The sequence below is a fragment of the Oncorhynchus clarkii genome, chromosome 15 (genome assembly GCF_045791955.1).
Source record: "Oncorhynchus clarkii lewisi isolate Uvic-CL-2024 chromosome 15, UVic_Ocla_1.0, whole genome shotgun sequence".
Classification (NCBI taxonomy): domain Eukaryota; kingdom Metazoa; phylum Chordata; class Actinopteri; order Salmoniformes; family Salmonidae; genus Oncorhynchus; species Oncorhynchus clarkii.
Genome location: NC_092161.1, coordinates 39,455,209 through 39,481,016, shown reverse-complemented (window position 1 = coordinate 39,481,016; position 25,808 = coordinate 39,455,209). Strand labels below are relative to the sequence as shown.

Genomic DNA, 25,808 nt, shown 5'->3' with positions numbered 1-25,808 from the left:
ACTACTTTTGACCAGGGCCATAGGGCTTTAGTCAAAGTAGTGCACTAAAATAGGGAATAGGGAGACATTTGTGATACGCATATTGCAGCGCATCTTCTACTGCAGTAGAGACTCCAGGCTCAGATGGGAGCTGTCTTTTTTTTTTACACTTTATATGAATAGTTAGGAAATCAGAGAGGTGAGGTAAGTGGGAGAGACGGTGGGAAAGATGGACGCAGGGATTGAACCCTGGTCTTCCAGTATGTGACGAGAGAGCTGGAAGTCTGGAACCAACAAGACCCTGAACACTATCTGCATTGACCCTTTTTGCACTACATCTCTTGCACTGACACACTGGACCCTAACCACACTCTCACACATATACTTACACTGACACCCCAACACACACAGACGCCCACACTCACATAACATGCCCACACATAACATGCACACACATGCATACTGATGCCACACACACTTTCACACTCACCAGATACACCGCTGCTACTGTCTATTATCTATCATGTTGCCAAGTCAGTTTACCCCTACCTATATGTACAGTACAAAACAACCTCAATTACCTACAGTGGTTGCTCAATTTAAGGTTTTGAGATTATGATGCGGGATTTAGAGGCAATTTGTGGTTTAGTACAATACCGTGCATCACTGGTTCATTGCTCCAGACCAGCACAAGGGGGAGTTAGAGCACTGATTATGCTTTTGGGTCCCAAGGTGTTAATGTGTCTCTAACTGAAAGTGAATGGGCAACATAAACCAAATAATTGTACACAACTTCAAAATTGAATTTCAATGAACTTAATGATGAGGATGAAGAAGGTGATTTGAATTTAGAACAATAGTGTTCCTCTGTCCAGCACGCGCACACCCTGAAAAATACACATTTATTTTGTTTCTACTCGTCAGTACTGCTTACTCAAACTGCTGTTACACTAAGGTTTTTATTCTAAAAGAGTAATTATATTACCTGATATTCTTAAGATATATGTGTTGACTGAATATAAGCAAGTGAGTGATGTCTGCTAAATAATCAAGTTGATGGTGCAGTCATATAGCCTCGGCACCTACATGAAGCTGAGTGACTCACTCGTTCATGGCTTTGGATCTAAATAAATAAGTACCAGCATTCTTTCTGATAGTCTTTAATAAAGAAATGTTTTGGTTATCCTGACCTGGACACCATGTATTATAATATCCCATTATGGTCTGTTAGCAGGACAATAGACTCTTGCCAACACCTCTCTGTATTTTTGACACTTTGTGCAAAGCAATTGATCAGCATTAAAAACTTTGTGGATGGGGCCTCCCGAGTGGCGCAGCGGTCTAAGACACTGCATCGCAGTGCAAACTGCGTCGCTACAGATGCTGGTTCGATAGCTGTGGCATTTGGTTTCTCTCCCTCTAAAAACAGAAATAAATCATTCTAAATAACAAACTGGCTTTATTTACAAATTAGTAAAAATGTCTCACCCCGTGTTCAAGAATAGCCTTTTCTCTCTCACTTTAGGTTATTTGAAATATCGTTATTTTTGAAACAAAGCAATTATTATTCATTATTTTAGAATTATATAAAAGGCCCTTAGATAGTCTCACAGATCAGATTTGCCCTAACCAAAAATGCCCCTTAGATATTATTTTAGAATCCTCCAATCTAAATCAAATTATTGGCTGAGAGTCACATCATTTCGTTTTTTTCCCCGATATACTGTAGACCTACCGTAGGCGACATGAGTCTGACTAGAGTTGAGTAATGTGCTGTTAAAAGTGGTGTATCTTATTTATTTAAAAAGCATATTGAAGTTAGAAGCAATAGGATTTGAAGCAATAGTCTACCCGCTGTGGTCAACTATTTCGGCACCGTTTCACGCTGCTCTGAGACAAGCTTGGGGACTGGTCTTGGTAAATCAATGAGATTTTTATTTTCACTGAATCTGGGTTTGGGAATTGGTTAGACTACAATTAGGTTGTGGAAGTTAGGCTCTTAGTACTGTAGCCTACTCCCGACGTCACGCTGAACAGCAGCCATATTTTCCGTTCCTTCCTCACGGAAACCTTGAGGGTTTTGTTTTTCGTTTTTCTTGGAATAGAAACAGCATAATATTAAACAAATTAATTAAGCTACATTTCTTTAAATCAATCTATGTTCTTACAAAAAAAAGGTTTTAAATTCTCTAGTACAGCCAATATTGAAGGCTATCAAATGCTTCTCAAAGATGCCTCTGGTGTCAAACTAGCACTAACTAGCATTATTGGTAACAACGGGAAACTGTTGAGCATGAAAAACCCAGTAGCATTGCAGTTCTTGACACACTAAAACCAGTGCGCCTGGCACCTATTACCATACCCTTTTCAAAGGCACTTAAATATGTTGTCTTCCCCATTCACCCTCTGAATGGCACATATTCACAATGTCTCAATTGTCTCAAGGATTAAAAGTCTTCTCCCCTTCATCTACACTGATTTAAGTGGATTTAACAAGTGACATCAATATATGGATCATAGCTTTAACCTGGATTCACCTGGTCAGTCTATGTCATGGAAAGAGCAGGTCTTCTTAATATTTTGTAATGTTGCGTATATACATGTTATTTGTACACTTTATTTGTATTCATTATTCACTGTGTAATTATTCCTCGTGTCTTTCTGTTTTTTCTTTTCTTTTTATGTTATCTTTAGCTCTGCATTGTTGGAAAAGGACCCGTGAGTAAGCATTTCACTGTCTATACCTTTTGTCTAGGAAGCATGTGACAGACAAAGTTTGATTTGATTATTATCATTCCACCCCAGGCTTTGCACGAGACAGGCCTAGAGGCCAGGTCCCACAATTTAATGCAAACACACACACACGCACACACACACACACACACACACACACACACACACACACACACACACACACACACACACACACACACACACACACACACACACACACACACACACACACACACAAAAGCCAGGTAATACAACAGGTGGTTTTGCCATGATGGCTTCCCTGCCTGCACATCTCCTCCCTCTTCTCCTCTAGTCTGATTTTGTGAAAATGGCTGTAATTTCAATTCCTTTTGTGTTGTCATCTCAATGTTCGCCTACACATGACGTCTGGAATACTTGATCTCTGTATTGTTCTCAAGGTTCTCCTTTTACTTTTAACAGAAGAAATCTACAGATGTGTTTGTGTGTTGCCTTGATTTTTTTTTTACTCTCAAGAAGCATCTGTTATTTTTTACGTACATTAATCTTCTCTTGTTATTTTTTGTATATATCTATATATATAGATATATATATAGATATATATATATAATTTTTTTTACAGTTTTGCACCATTTATTTTACAGACAGCAGCAGGATGTTAGTATCAGAACATTGGGCAGTTTAGTATTCACTGTTTGTAAAGGCCCCCAGTTGCTTTCTTTGCACACATGCAGAATTTCCTACGCCACGGCTGTCAGATATTATTGCCCTTGGAAAGTGGGCTTGCAGGAGCACACTGGCAACTTCCAGGCAATTGTGTGTGTAATGGCAGCATGTGTCTTTTAATGTTTACACTGTGGCTCGATATGCTCCTTGTCATTTTTCTGTTGGGGTTTCTCTCTGGAAAGGGAGGGTTTACTGTGTGTGTGTGTGTGTGTGTGTGTGTGTGTGTGTGTGTGTGTGTGTGTGTGTGTGTGTACATACGTGTTTGCGTTCACTGTAGTAGGGGGCCACCGGCAATTACCCAGTCACGGTCAAGTGCGCTACATTAAAAGGTGCGTATGTGTACAGTATGTGTGTGTCCTGAGCAGAGAAAATGTCTCCGTATCCGAGCTCTTTGTCACGTGATGTGGCTACAACACAGGGCCATTACATCTAGGGGAGAAGGTCAAGGTGCAGGGTCAGGTGAACAATGAATTGAAAAAAAAAAACGGTATTTTTACCTCTCACACCATCATAAGGTCCAGTGTTGCCATGCATATCGAACATTCCTGCTCTACCAGCATACCTTCTATTCACCCTAGCTAGTGGAAACGCTATTTCTACTGTCAAGACTGTACTATAACAGTCACATGCATGCACACAAACTCACACACTTCTCAATGACCAAGATGGCTGGGGGCCGGTCCAGACCAAGAAGGTTGAGTCATTCATGTCTTTATATCTGGATTGAATACATTTCCAGCCTTCTCTCTCTGGTCTCCAACAATAATGGAGATGATGACTGCTTCGCTGTGTGTTTGTGCGCGTGCGGGGGGGTGGGTGTGGCAGCATGTGTGTGTTCACGTACGTTCGTCCATATGTCTGTGTGTGTGTATGTGTGCCTATCTATGTCTACACGCGTGCGCTCTCAAACCTTGGATTTATTTATCCTTGGCCACGAATAGAGTGGAGGAGATGGGGGTTAGTTATTTTTCTGTTATTTGGATGGAGCTGTCTAGAAGGGTTTAAGTGATTTTGAAGGGCCCGGGATTACGGAGGGCCCTTCAACTACAGGAACAGAGATGTGAATTGACTGGCTGCAGCTGAGACTGGTAATGAAACGGCGTGCACCTGCCTCCCTGAAGGAAAACAAAGAGATTCCCTCTGACAGAGCCAATGAAACGCAGGCGCCTTCTGGCCGCCGAAAGGCCCCCTAATCGAATGGAACAACTTGTGCTAATCAGACCACAGTATTAGACCGTTTGACTTGGGAGGGGGAAAGGGGGTAGTTTTTGGATCTGATTGAACCCACTCTGGAGTCTGTTTCTGTCCCAAATGGTACCATATTCCCTACATAGTGCACTACTTTTGACCAGGGACAACCTTAGCTGATATTATCAACCCAGCAATGGCTTAATAATAGTATTGTGGGTATTGCTATGATATTAACCATTGATGATGATGATGGCATTGTGCATGGCTTGCTGTTACAGTAATGTAGCTAGCAGCAGTGCATCTTTTCCACTGTGTGGCAAGCTGACGGCCAATTATGTCTGGCCGGGGTTCGGTTAGAGCAGTGGGGGTTTTAATGAGAAGGATACACCGCAGGAGAAATGGCACTGATAACATAGTCCTAAATCACAACGTGCTGTCCTGCCCATAGTGGAAATAAGTCTGCCCTGAATGTTAGCTGTAACACAATACCTAGACTCTAGGATACACACACACATACATAGCTGTGTATACAGTATACACACACACACACACACACACACACACACACACAGAGACATGCCTTATTGCCACACATACACACATGCAGAATTAGCACAGCATTTGACTTACGACGTGTTTCATTTGTAACACAGTGTAGGTACTTCTCTATCCCTCATTAAGTGTCTGTTTGAAAAAGAACGAGCTCAAAATAATTTAGCTAGACGGTCTCTCTCTTTTGGAGCACATCTGCACGGTGCTCGTCCGACGCGCGCTTCGCGGTTTCTCTATGTTTTGGAAAGTATTAAAGGTTTGGATCAGTTTTTTTTCCTTTTCTTTTTTTCTCTTCAGTCCATCATTTTCATGCTGTCTTAATCTTACTGGTTCATCTTGCATCATATAGCTGGGTTCATTAATCACTGTTTAAAAGAAAGAAAAGAGAAAGGGAGAGAGAGAGACTGCCATGTGCAGAAACGTGATATTAGGTGTCCTAGGTTTGGCCATTTTGGCTTAATCAGCATCTGTCAGATATATGAAGATGCGCTCTTCAAATTCGGCATATATTTATTTTTGTTTGATACTGCCGTACTGTAGAGCATTCAAACCAGACCATTTGTTTGGGTCACTTCACGGCGGTTGTCATGTCTGATTGATTGATGCATGTCCGTGGAATGCCACCACCGCAGACTTCCACACACACACACACACACATACATACTGTTCACATACACACGCACACACACATACATACCATCTCCCCAAAATAGTCTGAGAAGAATGAGAAGTCCTAGACTAGCAGTTGTATAACAAGGACAAGCATGAAACAACTGGGAGTAAATTCAAAAAGCAAAAGTGAATTACATGGAAACTCAGTTCTCCCTCTAAATTTGAGTTCTCTTTTATTTATATTGTTGGTGTAATACTTTTGACCCCTTTTTTCACAAATTTTGTGACATCCACTTGGTAGTTAGTCGTTTCCCATTGCTGCAACTTCCGTACGGACTCGGGAGAAGCAAAGGTTGAGAGCCACGCGTCCTCTGAAACATGAACCTGCCAAGCCGCACTGCTTCTTGACACACTGCTCACTTAACCCGGAAGCCAGCTGCAACAGTGTGTTAGAGGAAACACAGTACAACTGCTGACCGAAGTCAGCATGCATGCGCCTGGCCTGCCACAAGGAGTTGCTAGAGAAGGATGTCCCGGCCAGCCAAACCCTCTCCTAACCCGGACTACGCTTGGTCAATTGTGTGCCGGCTCATGGGTCTCCCGGTCGCCTGCTGCGACACAGCCTGGGAGCGAACCCATGTCTATATATATATATATATATATATATATATATATATATATATAGGTCTATCGTGACGCCTCAAGCACTGCGATGCAGTGCCTTAGACCACTGCGCCACTCAGGAGTAGTTTTCTCTTTGACCTCTAGAGTGGATAAGGAGGAAGAGGTCAATGTACATAAAACGCACCAGACAGGTTCAAAAGGCTCAGATGAATCACATCTCTTTGTGTCCCAAATGGCCCTATATAGTGCACTACTTTTGACCTGGGCCTATAGGGGATAGGGTGCCATTTTGGCTGCTTCCTCTGACATGAGAGAAGTTACATCAGAGGTACATGGCATAAACTGAGGCTGGGAGGAGAAATGGATAGGAATGTGGCAATAATGTTTTTATGGTCTTTGAGAATATGACATAAAAGCTTTAGACCACACTACGTATGATCCTTATATGAGCTGCACAGATAGCTATGTACGTGCGAAAAGAGGATTGAAATGCGTTGCATGTCGTTTGGGGGAAAAAGTTAATAAGTGCTTGAGTGATAGGGCTGTGTCCCAAATGGAACCATATCCCCTATATTGTGCACTACTTTTGACCAGAGCCCTATGGGCCTTGGTCAAAGTTGTGCACTACATATGGAATAGGGTGCCATTTGGGGCGCAGATTTGATCACAGAGAAACTGTTTGGCTTAGTGTTCAGTACTCTCACCTACAGCACAGATATGACTCTCAATATGTTACACTTGTCGTACATAAAACCAGAAGTGCACTGTTGCCAAGATAATAACAATAATAACTGTTCATCTGTATCTGCAGGCATTTTGTACAAATGGCACAAATACAGTGCCTTCAGAAAGTATTCATACCCCTTGACTTATTCCAGCTTGAATTCAAAATGGATTAAATAAATTCAATCTCACCCATCTACACACAATACCCCATAATGACAAAGTCAAAACATGTTTTAAGAAATGTTTGCAAATGTATTGAAAATAAAATGCAGAAATATTATATTTACATAATTATTTACACCCCTGAGTCAATACTTTCTAGAAGCATCTTTGGCAGCAATTACAGCTGTCTTTCTGGGTAAATCTCTAAGAGCTTTCCACTCTTGGATCGTGCAAGATTTGGCAAATTTTCCTTTCAAAATTCTTCAAGCTCTGTCAAATTTGTTCTTGATCATTGCTAGACAACCATTTTCAGGTCTTGCCATAGATTTTCAAGTATATTTAAGTAAAAACTGTAACTTGGTCACTCCCCAGTCCTTAACAGTTACAAGCATACCCATAACATGATGCAGCCACCACTATGCTTGAAAATGTGGAGAGTGGCGCTCAGTAATGTGTTGTATTGGATTTGCCCCAAACATAACACTTTGTATTCACGACAAAAAGTGAATTGCTTTGCCACATTTTTTGCAGTATTACTTTTAGTGCCTTGTTGTTAACATGGATGCATGTTAATATATTATTCTGTACCCAAAAATCTCAATTTAATAAATTTTTAATTCAAGCTTTAACACAACAAATTGTGTAAAAAGTCAAAAGGGTGTGAATACTGTCTGAGGGCACTGGTACATACTGTACATACACACAGCCTCCTTTCTTCCCCTTATTGACTGACTAAACATTCTCTTTCTCACTCCCCCCTCCACCTCTCTCTGATTTGTAGCTGGTTTTCGCCGGAGCTTCCGCCTCAGCAGGCGAGACAAGAAGACCAACAAATCCATGTATGAGTGTAAGAAGAGTGAGCAGTACGACATGGCTGACGTGCCCACCTACGAGGAGGTGACTCCCCACTGCAGGCAGAGTGGGGCCAAGCACAGGCTGGTGGTCCTCGTCGGTGAGTAACACACACACAGACACAAACACACACACACAGTCAGTCACACACACACACAGACACAAACACACACACAGTCAGTCACACACATACACACAGGCAATGGCAGAGTGGTGCCAAGTAACTGACTACTACCACCATGGGGGACTGAGAGCAGGGGGACTGGGCTGGTGGTCCTGCTGTAGTCGGTGAGTAACTGACTACTGCCACCATGGGGGACTGGGAGCAGGGGGACTGGGCTGGTGGTCCTGCTGTAGTCGGTGAGTAACTGACTACTGCCACCATGGAGGACTGGGAGCAGGGGGACTGGGCTGGTGGTCCTGCTGTAGTCGGTGAGTAACTGACTACTGCCACCATGGGGGACTGGGAACAGGGGGACTGCTAGGCTGTTGGAATTGGAAAGGCAGAGGCCATTGTTTAAGTCTAAAACTGGTTTCCCCAGAAAGAGAGAGCGAGAGAGAGCTTGTGAAAGAGAGGGAAAGAGAGCTTGAGAAAGAGAGGGAAAGAGAGTTTGAGAAAGAGAGGGAAAGAGAGCTTGAGAAAGAGAAGGAAAGAGAGCTTGAGAAAGAGAGGGAAAGAGAGCTTGAGAAAGAGAGGGAAAGAGAGCTTGAGAAAGAGAGGGAAAGAGAGCTTGAGAAAGAGAGGGAAATAGAGCTTGAGAAAGAGAGGGAAAGAGAGCTTGAGAAAGAGAGGGAAAGAGAGCTTGAGAAAGAGAAGGAAAGAGAGCTTGAGAAAGAGAGGGAAAGAGAGCTTGAGAAATAGAGGGAAAGAGAGCTTGAAAAGAGAGGGAAAGAGAGCTTGAGAAAGAGAGGGAAAGAGAGTTTAAGAAAGAGAGGGAAAGAGAGCTTGAGAAAGAGAGGGAAAGAGAGTTTGAGAAAGAGAGGGAAAGAGTGCTTGAAAAAGAGAGGGAAAGAGAGCTTGAGAAAGAGAGGGAAAGAGAGTTTGAGAAAGAGAGGGAAAGAGAGATTGAATTGTCTGCATCATTTCTAATCCCCCTTATTTATTTAATTATGTTTCTCTATATCCCCCACCCTACCATCCCTACCCTGATTGGAGTAAACTAACAGATAACAATACTTCTACTGCTACTTACAGCTATTTTCTCTCACATCTACGGTACCTGTAGTTAAATAATTATATTCCTAATTTCCTCTTTCTTCAAGTGCTGGATTTTCACCCACAGCGGCCAATCCAACATTTATTCTGATTTTAACTCCAACACTCTGATGTCCACAGATTATCCCATCTTTCCCAGTATAATGCCATTTAGCTATTTGTTTTGCAATACATGCAAGCCCCCTTAACTTTCAAATCCCTGGTGGAATCTACAGGGCTGGCAGGCTGTGGATTCAGTCATATTTGGTGCTTTTCATTTACAGCACCTTGCTCTGACTCTCAATGTTCATTTTCCCTCTTTCTTTAGACTACAGAATTGTTAACACTTGCCTTTAAGGCTGCTATTTCAAAGTCCTCCAGAAGGCTTTGTAAAGTGCCAAACTCTTGAAATTAATTTAGCTGCATTTTTTTATTGTTTCTTTTGTAGCTTTGAGTAAAGCTTTGTGCCAACGACTGGTGGAACAATAACGTTAAGCCCAGGTGCAACAGAATTAAGACTTACAACCTGAATAGAAATATTGGAACTATTATTGCAAATGACACAAATAATGAATGTATACCTCACACATCGCTTTTTCTTCTCAAGGTTAGATATCCTACCGATCGGTGCAGCTGGATATGAATCATTCTTGGCTGTTTTAGCATGATTTGACCAGGCCTTGGTGTAGTGAAATGCAGTGGCATGGACTTCATCGTAGGGTGTTGCTAATTAGCTAGCCCATTTTCTTGCCAGGCAGCATGTCCGGTTGTGCAGCACAGTGGAAGCCTCCATAGCCTCTCTCTCCTCTGTAACTCTAATGTAAATATTTTCAATTGACTTCTGTAAACTGGACAACAACCACACCTAACGAAGCAAAGGACAAAAGGAGAGATCTGATTTTATGTTTCCCCTCTTTTATGCTCTCCTTTCTTTTCTCCCCCCTGAAGTTGTCCCACTTTTGTCTTATAAGGAACTCATGAGGAACTCGATTTCTCTCTCCCTTCCTCAATCTATCTCGATTTTAAACGTCAGGCACCTCGTTATGGGGGTAAAGTGAAGTCGGTGTGTCGGTCCTCTAAACACTACCATGCAGTCTTCTGTGCTGAGCTTGCCTTGGCCCCATCCTCATTCCTCTTTCCATCTCCACTGACACACAGCCACACTCCGCTCAAAAGTAAAACAGCATTCTTCTCGTTGTTTTCCTATTGGAAGGAAGGTCCCTGGAGCATCCAACATCCGTCGAGCTATGTATTCCTCAGTGTGGATGTAAAGTCAAAAATAAGCGCTAACGAACAACGTAGACCCTATACTCTCCCTACTCTTATTAGCATGGATGTCGGTAACCGAGAGATTGCATTACAGAGTTCAAATCAAGATGCTTATCTGCGGGGCCAATAAAAATATATATTTTACACATACACAGTTCACTGAAAACCACTGATGTTTTCTCAAATGAAATCTGATTATTTATCAGAGCCAATTGATATGTTTACCTCTACATTCTTCCCTGTTTTACTGTAAAGCTAAGGTCAATTTAGTTTCACTAGAATATTCTTACCGTAAGTGGAAAAATGTAAGACATCGAATGAGATTTAATAGATTTGTGGCCTTATGATTTTGTTCAGCATATAGTTGTCGTCCTAGGCTTATTGGGCTGAAGAGAGCAGGGTAGGCATTGGGAGTCTGAGGTTACTCTAGCCCTGCCTGCTCTGTCTGGCCGGGTGGTGGGAGGCAGTGGAGGTTGGATAGGCCTCACACCGTCCACATCGCCCCTCCGCTTCCCCTCAGCTCTAACTCTATGTGATATGCTCTGCGTTTGGCCTGGAAGTTATTAAGACTTCAGATATTAAAGGCGGTTTCTCTAATGAGGGCAGTAATGCAGGCTGACACTTTTACTGGCACTGCAACCTGCCTGCCTGTAGCGGAGTAGAGGAGGGCAGGAGCACCGACCCACCACGTGCCCTCCTTCCCGATGGCTTGGGGAGAGAGAGGGGGGAGACGCAATACAACACAACTCAACACACTATAACAATCAAGTATAATCCAGAAACAATTGCAAAGAAATATGTTTTTTTATTGGGGCTTTTTTATTTGATAAGGTTGCCATTGTATTGGAGATTGTTAAAAACAAACAATGCACAATAGAGCGGTCTCTTTATTTCTGCTCGTTCTGGCAATAAGCCCCAGACCAGAGACCACAGTGTAGTGTAGGCCTCACGGGCAGCGTATTGAATTGGCAGAAGATAGCACAAATGGAATCCACCACAGGCCTTAATGGCCGTCCGAGGCATTCTGAAGAATGTCCTCCGCCGTACATCAGATGTAGAGATAGTGAGAGGCTGTGTCCCAAACAGCACCCTGTTCCCTATAGGTCCTGGTCAAAAGTAGTGCACTATTAAGGGTATAGGGTGACATTTGGGACTCAGACAGAAAGCGCATGGAGAGGGAGCGATGTAGAAGGTGAGAATGGTGTAATGAGAGCTGTAGAAGTGTACGGGAGCGTGAGCCGTTTGTCATCCCACGGTGAGGTGCTCGTAGTGGGGCCTGATACCGCCGGGAAGAGGGGCCAACAACCACCGCTGCTCAGCTCTACTCCGCATTACTTCAGACAAACAACCGTGTTTGAACTAAAAACTCTGATCTCTGGGGCTGTGTACCAAATGGCTCCCTATTCCCTTTATAGTAAACTGCCCTATTGGCCCTGGTCAAAAGTATTGCACTATAAAGGGAATTGACTGACATTTGGGAAGCAGACCTAGACTGGGGGGTAGTAGCATGGCCGCCTGCAGCCTGCTTCTCTGTCTTACCACTGTTCTGAGATACGGGTCATAAAAGGCCTGTATTAGTACGCTCCAGCGCCTTTAACACCTACAACAACATGCCAGATCTCCGCCGCCACACACACACACACACATCCGTCTTTAAACAGCACAGTCACACACACACACACACACATTCTTCTTTAAACAGCACAGTCACATTCCTTGTGGTCTCTCAAAACAAATTTAAAAAGTTAACTCCGTTTCCTCGTCTTAATAAATCTACGTGGCGAGGAGCGTCAAGACCCCTTTTGGACTTTTTCTCTAAAAACTCTCCTGAAAGATTGATTGCCGTCTTCACGCGGCCATGTGCTGTTTATGTGAGATGGCGACCGCACTTTGCTAGAGCCCGGCGGCCCGCGCTATTGGTCGATCTCTCCTTTTTATTTTTCTTACACAGGGAACAGAGGATGAATGTGCTGAGGAAACAGCTTTTATCACTTACAGGGACCATGTGACGGAGGACATATGGCCGAGCGGTAAACTAGGGCTGTGTCTCAAATGGTACTCTATTGTCTATGTAGTGCACTGCTTTTGACCAGGGCTCATAGGGAATAGGATGCCATTTGGGAAGCAGCATAAGACTAGAGAGTGTTACGAGTGTTATTGTCTGTCTGCATCAGGACTGTAGGTGTGTGTCGCGTGGCCTGAAGTGGCTCTCTGTCTCATTCTCACACACACAGGGTCTAAAAGGAAGTCTGTTTGCACCTGTTTATCAGAGCAGCTTAAAACCTCTCTGGACGGACAGACGGACGGACGGGTGGGTGAAGTGTAGGTTAACGCACCAGATAGGACAGAGACAAACAGACAGAGGGAATAGGATCCACACTCTGATGTCTAACAGTACAGCGCTTGTGTTCAACTTTAGCTTATAACCCCATCTCCCTATTTTTTCTCTCTCTCGCTCTCACTCTCTTTTTCCACCTCATCCACATCAGTGAGTGAACTCAATGTCCATTTGTTTTAGATGGCGGCCTGCTAAACACATTTGCCTGCGAAAATGAATTTCCAATAGGGCCTGATGCGTTCGTGGTGCCTGCCCAGAACGACAACCATGTCAGGAATTCCGTCCAGGATCAACCCTGCCTTTGTGCCTTTCTACAAGCGGACTGTATAGAGCAGCTGTGGAGCTAGTTGCCGCGGTAATGCTTCTAGAACCAGGGGCATGGAACCTTGTACTTCCGGAATTGATTGTTGTCCACACTATTTGAAGACATCTATATGGAGACCGTTTGAATTAGCCTCATATTTCAGCTTAGCCATTCCTGCTGAAGTCATCGAGTATATCTTTTCAGGAGGGTGTAGAGGGAGACAGGGGGAAGAGAGAGAGAGGAGGAGATGTCAGAGGTGGGAGCGCAATGCTCTGGAGCCGCAGACAAATCAATATTGCATTACCCCCCTTCTCTCTCTCTCTTTCGCTCTCCCGCTCTCTCTCTCACCATCCTTACATCTCTCCATCCCTATCTCCCTCTCTCGCTCTATCCCTCCTTCTCTCCATCCCTCTCTCCCTCTTTCCTACTGCTCTCCTCCCCTTCCTCCCTCCCTCTCTCCAGTAGATGTGATGGAAAACCCAGCTGCCCACTGGGACGGGTCCTTGTTGATTTTTCAGGCTGTTCAGGGAAACACAACAAAGTGCTCTCTTGGCAGGCCCCTTTGGTGCTGCAATCCTCTCTCTCCCTCACTCCTCTCCTCCTTTTCTCCTCCTGTCACTACACCCCAGTCATATTTACAGTAGTGAGAGCACAGAGGTCTCGGTCAGTGAGTTTCACAATCTGGCCCTCTCAGTTCCAAACCGTGGACCGAGGTGTGTGTGTGTATGTGTGTGGGCCTGCCTTCAGTAGGTCTGTAAACACCAGCACACAAGCGGTCGGTGCTGAAACTTGGCCTGAGCTCCAATTGTCAGTGTCTGTCATTGGCGTATGGGACGGAAAACATTCCGCTCCGCTGCGTCCTGTCCTGGACCTGGCCTCCACACTGCCTCGCTCCTCCGGCCCGGCCTCTCGCTAGCCCACCTTCATTATGAGGAGGCAGTGATGACTGCATGACGGATGTTGTTTTAATAATGCTAAACTCCCTTTCTCTTCCTCCCTCCTTCCGTCCCTCTCTGCCTCTCTCTCTCTTGCTCACTCTTTGTCTTTGTCTCTCTCCAGGTCCCGCGGGGGTAGGTCTAAATGAGCTGAAGAGGAAGCTGCTGATCTCTGACCCCCGACACTTCAGCGTTACCGTGCCACGTAAGTCTACCCGCTTGTGACCCGTAGTTACAGTTAGACACGCACACACACACACACGCATACACATACAACAGTATTTCCACCCACCGCTGACCCAGACTGGTGGAGGTGTGTGTGTGTCCAGCTGCCGCTGACCCGTGGACTAGAACATCTCTGCCAGACTAGGAGTGTGTGTGTGTGTGGGGAGGGGGGGGGGGGGGGGCTCGCTTCGGTTGTGGTCAGTCTGAGTTTAGATATCCTCTCCTCCATATGTTTTGGATCCTTTTATTGGCAGATGGTTTTAGGGTCTGAAGTAGTCATTTGGTTTCCTCCTCAGCCTCTCTTACCATCCCCAGTGAGACTGACAGGCAACAGGATGGATGCTCTTGTCTTTGTAATCAATAATAATAGAAGCTCTGGTCTGTATCAGATGGTTATGGAGACAAGTTGCTCTGTGTGCATCCCAAATGACACCCTGTTCACTATGTAGTGCACTAATTTTTACCGGGGCAGATGAAGCTGTGTACAAAATATTTTTTTCCATGACATAGACTGACCAAGTGAATAAAAAATATTTGACCAGGTAAGTTGACTGAGAACACGTTCTCATTTACAGCAATGACCTGGTGAATAGTTACTGAGATGAATGAGCCAATTGGAAGCTGGGGATGATTAGGTGGTCATGATGGTATGATTGGGAATTTGTCCAGGACACCAGGATTAACACCCCTACTCTTACGGTAAGTACCATGGGATCTTTGTTGACCACAAAGAGTCAGGATATCCGTTTAACACCCCATCCGAAAGACAGCAATGTCCCAAATCACTGGATAATTAAAACAAATTGACCAGAGAATAGAGTGCCTCCTACTGGCCCTCCAACACCACTTCCAGCAGCATCTGGTCTCCCATCCAGGGACCAACCCTGGTTAACTTCAGAGGCAAGCCAGCAGTGGGATGCAGGGGGGTGGTATGCTGCTGACCAAACGCTATGATCCCTTATTGATGTCACCTGTTGAATCCACTTTTATCAGTGTAGATGAAGGGGAGGAGACAGGTGAAAGAAAGATTTTAAGCCTTGAGACAAGTGTGACATGGATTGTGTATATGTGCCATTCAGAGGGTGAATGGGGAATACAACATATTTAAGTGCCAGGTGCACCGGTTTAAGTGTGTCAAGAACTGCAATGCCGCCGAGTTTTTCATGCTCAACTGTTTCCCATGTGTATCAAGAATGGTCCACCACCAAAAGGACATCCAGCTAACTTGACACAACTGTTGGAGTCAACATAGCTTTCCACACCTTGTAGTCCATGCCCCAACTAATTGAAGCTGTTCTGAGGGCAAAAGGGGTTGCACTCAATATTAGGAAGGTGTTCCTAATGTTTTGTACACTCAGTGTATAGGGAATAGGGTGCCATTTTGGACGGACACTCTGTCTAGTTTCTGGCTGGATTCCCACAGTGAGCTGAACCCTCACACACAATGACTGGTAGTGTACACTGAACGTACAGGGTTCCAGGTTAGATTCTAAACTGAGGCCAAATGTCCCCTGTGATTTTTAAACTGGTAAGAAATCGGACAATCACCCTGGATGAAGGGGTTTTAGCATTCTGCTGCCAATTTGGTTTTCACCTTCGTGGTTGTTGATAAGGGTGAAGGTCCATAGACCCATGCACGGAGGCACACACACACTCACACACAGAAACACTCATACACACTGAGGTGTCTGGGAGTGACTAACGCCAAGGCGTTGCTCTCAGGCTGGGGGACTGTGCGTCTCAAGGCCCCAGTCCTCCAGACAGACACATACTCTCACACACACAAACCCTCTCTCACACACACACACTCAGACCCAGGCGAGTGGAGTGGTTCTCCTTCTGAGTGTAATTGTCTGTTTTTCGCAGCCCGTATGACAAGCCGAGAGTGATGGAGGAAACAGTGCTTTATTTTCTACCTCCTGAAGAAATGCCATTCCACTGCCTCATGTTTTGGCAACACCACTGTACACCCTTCCCCTCTCTCTCTCCTCTCCCTCCCCACTCTCCACCTCCCTCCATCTATAAGAACAAAATGACAGCTTGCCATAATGCTGGACACCATCCAGCACTATAATGCTTGTGACTTTGACTCACACCGCTGCCAACGCTGAGATTTTAACTTTTTCTAGGGGTTTTTTTTCAGCGTGGAGGAGCAAAAAACGATTTCTGAGCCCACAAGCCCTAACCAAGGCCAACATGTTAGAACAAATGAATTGGTTTGATTTATGCAGTTAAGCTGAGTAATTGCATATTTACTGCAGGCTAGCTGGCAAATGTGCGAGGAGGAGAGGAAAAAGGGAAACTGTTGATATTAATTGCCATGATTGTAACATGCAGCGTGGCATAATGGATGTGTCCCATTCTACGTCTGACACTTGAAATGTCACTGGTATTAAAATCCCATCGCAGTCACTCTTTTCCCCATAGTTCCTGCTGTTAATTGTTCACAAATGTGACCCATGGTTGTATGTATAATAGGCCCCAGACATAGTCTAACCCCTTATAGATGATGACATATAGTGTACTAGACCTCTGTGTTTCATTGAGAGGGAAAGGGTCTCGGAAAGTATCTATTTTCCCCTTTTTTATTTGATCACTGCCAACGTACAGGCTACAGATGGATATATTTAACACTTGCTGCTACCCCCTTTGTTAATAAAAAAAAACGACATATTTCTGAAGTTAAGGCTTTTTCTTCCCTCCCTGTGTATGTCAAATGTAAACCAGCCAGTCAGAAACACTAAAATGATTGCAATAAGCCAATTAGGATAGGGGTTAAACATTTTGATTTGAGGCCAGAATCACTGACAGATATTTTCCATGATTGGGGAATGAAATTCATTTCAGATTCCTTTGTTGCACCGTAAATATTTCCTATGCCACTGAGCAGATGGTAAATAATATGGATTCGTTTTGTCTATATGTACTGAAAGCAAGGGCGTAGTGGAAGCCCCTGCAGCCCACGCAAGGCTGGGGGGGTCCATGAGATCTGGGGGCCCATGAGCCCATCATCTCACACCAATGTCTATATTTGATTATTTATTTTAATAAATCATTTTGACAGTAAACCCTCCTTTTTCATTTCCACATGTAGCAAGTAAAGTGTTTTGTATTGTCCAATCGACACTAAACAAAAATATAAAAATAACATGCAACAATTTCAAAGGTGATCCTGAGTTGAGTTCATATAAGGAAATCTGTCAATCTAAATAAAATCATTAGAACCAAATATATGGATTTCACATGACTGGGAATACAGATATGCATGCATATGTTGGTCATAAATATATTTTTTTTTAAAGTAGGGGCGTGGATCAGAAAACCAGTCAGTATCTGGTGTGATCGCCTTATGCTTCGCGACACATCTCCTTCGCATAGAGTTTATCAGGCTGTTTACTGTGGCCTGTGGAATGTTGTCCCACTCCTCTTCAATGGCTGTGCGAAGTGGCTGGATATTGGCGGGAACTGGAACACGATGTCGTGCACGTCAATCTAGAGCATTCCAAATATGCTCATTGGGTGACATGTCTGGTGACCAGAGGTGGGACCAAGTCATTGTTTTACAAGTCACAAGTAAGTCTCAAGTCTTAGCACTCAAGTCCCAAGTCAAGTCCCAAGTCAAGACCGACAAGTCTCAAGTCCTAAACTTTGAGTTTCGAGTCCTAAACAAGTCATAATGTGCTCTTCACCAAATGTAATAGCATTTCCTATTTTTAACAAGAGTAATAGTTTGTATATTACATTTACGCAAACCCTGGATGCTTTTAAAAATATCTATATATTTATTACTTTCCAAATAAATGTTATATTTCGATGAAAATACATGGGTAGCCATGAGAAAGACGATAGTGATCGGGCGATGTAGGCTTGTACATTATCGCCCAACCTTGTTTTAGGAACATCAGGCAGGATTTAGCCGACCAACTGCCTAGCCAGTTGTAGCTCAATCTTGGATGCAATGATCACGTTCCCGCACTGACCTCATTGATTTAACGTCACGTTAGCCTACATGATACACTAGTAAAGTTATAAAATATATAGCTGTCGGCTATATTAGCCACGACTTACCGTTCTTTGTGCAGCTTCAAATGTCGAACAAAGTTGGAAATTGTTGTGCCTTCGTCTGTATTTTTCTTCCCGCACGTTTTGCAAGTTGCAATCTGTTTTTTTGTTGATACAGCATCTTCTTTGTATGCGAAAATATTAATTTTGGGTATCATCTTTCCAAGGGCTCCATCTGAATTCACTCACCAACTGACCGTGCTGAGAGTCCCTCAGCTCTGTCTCACAAACTAACCTGGCCCTCTTCCATTCTTAAGAGGCTGAACTGGCACTATTCTGTGTTTGTGAGATGTGCTGCATGTGCTGTTTGTTTGTCCCTCCTAAGGTTTTGTAGTTTCCCCTCATCTGTGTTTAGTATGTGATTTAATAATATAATATAATGATAGGATATGAGTAGTGAAGCAGCAGATGGATGTCAACTGTTTTGCTGGCAGCTGTACCAGCTGCGATGCCTTATGCAAGGTGGAGGTTCCTACTTCCACTGGCAACAACAGCTCTGGTGGACATTTCTGCAGTCAGCATGCGAAATGCACACTCCCACAAAACTTGAGACATCTCTGGCATTGTGTTGTGTGACAAACTACACATTTAAGAGTGGCTTTTTAATGTACCCAGCACAAGGTGCACCTGTGTAATGGCCATGCTGTTTAATCTGTTTTTTGGTATGCCACACCTGTCAGGTGAATAGATTATCTTGGCAAAAGAGACATGCTCACTAAAAGGGGTGGAAACAAATTTGTGCACAACATTTGAGAGAAATAAGCTTTTTGTGTGAATGGAACATTTCTGGGATCTTTTATTTAATGAATCATAGGACCAACACTTTACATATATTTTTGTTCAGTATACAGGGGTAGTAGGCAAGTCAGACAGACAATATTGTTTTCATGCATCCAATTAGCCTATTTCTCAGCGGCGCCGGTGGGCAGCCCGCCTCGGCCAACTTACCTAATTGGCTTTCAAGTTTAAAAAAAAAGTTAGGTCGGACTCGAATGGAGAGTGAGTGCATTATTCAAGATGGATAAACTAAAGGCAAGACCAAGTGGTGCACAAAAATGCAGCAAAAAAGCTTGATTTGTTTAAGCTCATGCCAAATTGCTGAAGATCAGCAAAGCTACCACCTCGTCCTCGACTCATGAAACACCATCACAGGTGTAAGCTACCAGGCCTACTTATGTAGCAGCTAGCACTAGCTGCCTCCCAGTCCTGACAGAGACCTCACTGTCCAGGCCCGGCAATGACAGTGACCTTGCTCCTCCTCTTCTTCCTACCCTCGAGAATAGTGACTGTTCCTGTAGCCAGCCCTCCTCCTCCCCTCTCCAGAAAACGTAGTTTGTTGATGAGTACTTGATTATTTGCAGAGTCTAGTTCTTCCTCTTGTCTCTTTTGGGAAGGATCGATTTACCGTTTTCAAACTGAGCAACAGATCCAGTAAATCACGTACACTACCAGTCAAAAGTTTTAGAACACCAACTTATTCAAGGATTTTTCTTCATCTTTACTATTTTCTACATTGTAGAAAGTAGTGAAGACATCAAAACTATGAAATAACACATATGGAATCATGTAGTAACCAATTTTATATTTGACATTCTTCAAAGTAACCACCCTTCACCTTGTTGACAGCTTTGCACACACTTTGCATTCTCTCAATCAGCTTCACCTCGAATGCTTTTCCAACAGTATTGAGGGAATTCCCACAAATGCTGAGCACTTGTTGGCTGCTTTTCCTTCACTCTGCGGTTCAACTCATCCCAAACCATCTGAATTGGGTTGATGTTGGGGGATTGGGGAGGCCAGGGCGTCTGATGCAGCACTCCATCACTCTCCTTCTTGGTCAAATAGCCCATGCACAGCCTGGAGGTGTGTTGGGTCATTGTTCTGTTGAAAAACAAATGATAGTCCCACTTAGCTCAAACCAGATGAGATGGCGTATCACTGCAGAATGCTGTGGTAGCCATGCTGGTTAAGTGTGCCTTGATTTCTAAATCAATCACACCCCCACACCATAACACCTCCTCCTCCATGCTTTACGGTGGGAAATACACATGCGGAGATCATCCGTTCACCCACACCGCTTCTCACAAAGACACGGCAGTTGGAAGCAAAAAATCTCCAATTTGGACTCGTCAGACCAAAGGACACATTTCCACCGGTCTAATGTCCATTGCTCGTGTTTCTTGGCCCAAGTCTCTTCTTCTTATTGGGGTCCGTAGTGGTTTCTTTGCAGCAATTCGACCATAAAGGCCTGATTCCTCTGAACAGTTGATGTTGAGATGTGTCTGTTACTTGAACTCTGTGAAGTATTTATTTGGGCTGCAATTTCTGAGGCTGGTAATGAACTTATCCTCTGCAGCAGAGGTAACTCTGGGTCTTCCATTCCTGTGGCGGTTCTTATGATAGCCAGTTTCATCATAACGCTTGATTGTTTTTGCGACCGCATTGAAGACACAAGTTCTTGAAATTTTCCGTATTGACTGACCTTCATGTCTTAAAGTAATAATGGACTGTCGTTTCTCTTTGCTTATTTGATCTGTTCTTGCCATAATATGGACTTAGCCCTATTTGGTAAAATACCATCTTCTGTACCTTGTCACAACACAACTGATGTCTCAAACGCATTAAGAAGGAAAGAAATTAGACAAATTAACTTTTAAGAAGGCGCACCTGTAAATTAAAATGTATTCCTCGTGAAGCTGGTTGAGAGAATGCCAAGAGTGTGCAAAGCTGTCATCAAGATAAAGGGTGGCTACTTTAAAGAATCTCATATATAAAATATATTTAGATTTGTTTAACACTGTTTTGGTTACTACATGATTCCATGTGTCATTTCATAGTTTTGATGTCTTCACTATTATTCTACAATAGTAAAAATAAGGAAAAACCCTTGAATGAGTAGGTGTTCTAAAACTTTTGACTGGTAGTATAGGTGTTCGCCCGTGAACTCCACTGGCCACTCACATAACAGCATACAGTATGGAAAAAGAACACCTTTGTCCCTGTCCCTCCACTCTGTTCCGATGACTGAGGCAACATCCCAGAAAGGACCACATCTCAGGCACATGCCAAATTATTTTTAAAAAGGAGGAAAAAACGGTAAACCTGGTGTGGTGGTTGCAGGAATGGTGATAAAAGTTTAATAGTTTGTTTTGGAGCTGGTTGGAGCGTGCAGACAATTTGTCTGAGGAGTGTAACGGAGTTGACCTCTGACCCCTGTAGCTCTCATTAAACAAGCGGCGGTTCAACATCCAAAGACGGCACAGAGGGACCTCTCGCAACTCTCAAATCCACTGGAACCGGGCCAGTCCGAGCTGCTCTCACACACACACACGCACATACACAGTGCTGCCGTTCGCGCTCCCTCCACGTGTCACACTTTTAATGGCAGGGGTTTATGGGGAAGTAAATGTAGGAACTGATCTTAATGAGAGTTACCCAACTCAATTACATTACCCTCTCAGTCTCCGTTTAATGGCACTGCTCCTGTCTGTGCATGCTTGTGTGTGCTTGTCTGTTTGTGTGCGTGCATGTGTGTACACTACTGACTTATTACTGGGATGGTAATAAGGAAGGATTCCTGTTAGAACTATGCCTCAGAATGTCTGGATTAGTAGTGATGTATCTCTCTCCATCCTTCTCTCTCTCCCTCTTTCTTTCTCTCTCTCACCCCACCCCCCACTCTCTCTCCCTCTCTCTGTCTCACTCTCCCCCTCTCTCCTCTCTCCCTGTACTACAGACACCAGCCGGCCGAAGAGGAACCAGGAGATTGACGGGGTGGAGTATCACTTCATCTCCAAAAATATATTTGAGACGGACATCCAAAACAACAAGTAAGTAGCGGCTTTAAACAGCAGACATCTATAACCAGCACTAATCTCATCTCTAATACAAAACACACCACAGCAAATACATGCTATCTGCATCCTTCCATTCCCACACGCACTACAACTGTAATGTAACTATAACTCATATATTTGAGATCTCAGTATCTCGCTTTGGAATCAATGAATTCGGCCGTCTCCTCCTTCGCCACTAGGGGCAGTGTAACTGTAACCGTGAGAGACAGACTTGGGAAGGAGTTCAGCTGACGTGAGCAGGGTTCTCTGTAAATAGACCAGTGCTCACCCCTATGTCTCTCCTTCTCTGAGTGTGAGGTGGTACTTTGTAACAAAGCCTCCCTTTACAAGAGCCCCAAGGTCACAGTGGGCCCCTTTCTGCCCTGTGTGTGTGTGTGTTTCTTTGAGGTGTCCCCGGGCCCCGTTTCCGACACTGACACCCGGGAGCCGCTCTAACATTATGCGGTGGACAAATTGAAACCGAAATCGTCATCCTTAGTAATGGATGCCTTCCCGCCCTTCTCGCCCCCCAAAAACACATGACATACACAGTAGAACGCACGCACACATACAACACAACAGGATGGCTGGGGCCAGGTTGGATTGTTGTATTTGTAGGGCTGGTTCAGCTGTGGTTGGTGATGGGGCACGGCATGGGATGTTTTTCGCTGAGTTTAGAGACAGGGGTAAATGGGGAGACTGCGATGTGGCTGCAACGCTCGGGACACTCCACACACACACACACACACACATCAGCTGACTCTGAATTATAAGGCGCTGGAGAGAGGAGAAGAGTGAGATGGACTTGTTTACGTTGCGCCTCGTCGCATGCAATCAGAACAATGTGCACGCACACACACACACACACACACACACACACACACACACAGACGCTCTCTCTCTCTCTAAGTGCCAGTAGGGAAAACCTCCTTGAGAAATTGGCCACAGTTGGTAGTGGCGCGTGAAAGTGGGTGTAACGTTCCCAAGGAAAGCCCTGTTCCCTGCTAAAAATGGATAGCATCCATACAGTCCCAATTTAGCTGAACCTCTCCTGGCATGCTAGCTTGTCCACAGCAGCTCTCCCAATTTATATAGCAGCAACAAACAGTATAGCCTATGCAGTGTATGGCTATGGCATGCCTTTTTAAACATAGGCTACTGTATGCCTTTTAAATGAATTTCCCCATAAACAAATATACAGTAAGAGCTCGTTAGACTACAGGCTCCTTTTCTGAAGCTGAATAAAATGTTCTTACTGGGGGCAATTACTATAAATTGTGTTTTACATGGATTTAAGTACAGTAATACAGACATTCAGCCCAATGATCATCAGGACCAGTCTGAGCTGGTGAGCACTGACACCCGGGAGCCGCTCTAACATTAGCCATATGGGCCCTGGTCAAAAGTAGTGCAATTTAATTGGGATGTTGATTTTGAATAATTTCATTTTTATTGCATACATTGCTCTGCGGGCTTTTTCTTTGAGTGCATTCACTGACATATTAAAGTTTCCCGATGCAGATATGGTGTGTGTTCAATTAAGGTGTTGTTCAGGGTGAATTTACATTTGTGTTTCTGACATCTGTTTTTTTTTTCGGAAAATCATGATTTTAGTTTTTGGGAAATTTACTGCCAGGGCCCAATTATGGCAATATTGCTCCAGAATATTAATGTTCTGTTGAAGACCTTCTTTGGTTGGTGATAGAAGTACCAAGTCATCAGAATATAGCAGGTATTTCACCTCTGTGTCAAATAGTGTCCTGGGGCTGGAGATTGGTCCAACATGTCTGCTAATTCATTGATATAAATGTTGAAAAGATTTGGTGGACGTGTTTATTAATTAGTGTGTGTAAGGTGTATATATGGTCAGTAGTGCGATGGTTAGGGAGAAAGCCAAATTGACATTTACTTATTACATTTTTTTCTTGAAGAAAGGTTTGAATTCTTGAATTCAAAATGCTACAGAAAATCTTTCCCAAGTTACTGTTTACGCAAATTCCCCTGTAATTATTGGGGTCTGATTTGTCTCCACTTTTGTGGATAGGGGAGATGAGCCCCTGGTTCCAGACATCAGGGAAGCAGCCAGAAGTTAACACCATGTTGAACAATTTAAGCACAGCATTTTGCAACTCAGGTGTGCTGTTTTTCAGCATTTCATTTCTGATGTTGTCTAGACCACAAGCCTTCTTTGATTTAATAGATTTTAGCTTTTCATTTAGTTCTTGTTGGGTTATTGGGTAATCTAATGGATTTTGGTTGTTTTTAATGACTGATTCAAGGATGTTCAATTTTTCTTTAATTTCTAATTGGTTCTGTTATAAGTCTTTTTGTGTGATGTTTTTGTATAGATTATCAAAATAAGTTTTCCAAATTCCTACATCTTGTATGGCTAATTCTTGTGGTTTTGTTGTGCTTAAATTGTTCCACATGTCCCAGAACTGATTTTGGTCAATTGCGTTTTCAATTTCATTAAGTGTCTTGTTGGTATAATTCAATTTCAATCAATTCAATTCAATCTCTCTGTCTCTGTCTGTCTGTCTCTCTCTCTCTCTCTCTCTCTCTCTCTCGCTCTCTCTCTCTCTCTCTCTCTCTCTCTCTCTCTCTCTCTCTCAATTCAATTAAATTCAAGGGCTTTATTGGCATGGGAAACATGTGTTAACATTGCCAAAGCAAGTGAGGTAGATAATATATAAAGTGAAATAAACAAAAATTAACAGTAAACATCACACATACAGAAGTTTCAAAACAATAAAGACATTACACATGTAATATGTATATACAGTGTTTTAACAATGTACAAATGGTAAAGGACACAATATAAAATAAATAAGCATAAATATGGGTTGTATTTACAATGGTGTTTGTTCTTCACTGGCTGCCCTTTTCTCGTGGCAACAGGTCACAAATCTTGCTGCTGTGATGGCACACTGTGGAATTTCACCCAGTAGATATGGGAGTTTTTCAAAATTGGATTTGTTTTCGAATTCTTTGTGGATCTGTGTAATCTGAGGGAAATATGTCTCTCTAATATGTCTCTCTAATATGGTCATACATTGGGCAGGAGGTTAGGAAGTGCAGCTCAGTTTCCACCAGCACATAGCCTGTCTTCTCTTGAGAGCCATGTCTGCCTACGGCGGCCTTTCTCAATAGCAAGGCTATGCTCACTGAGTCTGTACATAGTCAAAGCTTTCCTTAATTTTGGGTCAGTCACAGTGGTCAGGTATTCCGCCGCTGTGTACTCTCTGTGTAGGGCCAAATAGCATTCTAGTTTGCTCTGTTTTTTTGTTAATTCTTTCCAATGTGTCAAGTAATTATCTTTTTGTTTTCTCATGATTTGGTTGGGTCTAATTGTGCTGCTGTCCTGGGGCTCTGTAGGGTGTGTTTGTGTTTGTGAACAGAGCCCCAGGACCAGCTTGCTTAGGGGACTCTTCTCCAGGTGAATCTCTCTGTAGGTGATGGCTTTGTTGTGGAAGGTTTGGGAATCGCTTCCTTTTAGGTGGTTATAGAA

At 43.5% G+C, this 25,808-nt stretch overlaps 1 protein-coding gene across 3 annotated transcripts in view; it reads left to right on the top strand.

The window, feature by feature from the left end:
• Positions 1-25,808, top strand: part of LOC139367250 (MAGUK p55 subfamily member 7-like) — a 253,226-nt gene that overhangs the window by 200,368 nt on the left and 27,050 nt on the right. For all 3 annotated transcript variants that reach the window (XM_071105496.1, XM_071105497.1, XM_071105498.1), the window contains 3 exons: positions 8,066-8,236; positions 14,302-14,382; positions 22,201-22,294. In XM_071105496.1, the coding sequence (XP_070961597.1) occupies positions 8,066-8,236; positions 14,302-14,382; positions 22,201-22,294 (346 nt within the window). The remainder of the gene's footprint in view (positions 1-8,065; positions 8,237-14,301; positions 14,383-22,200; positions 22,295-25,808) is intronic.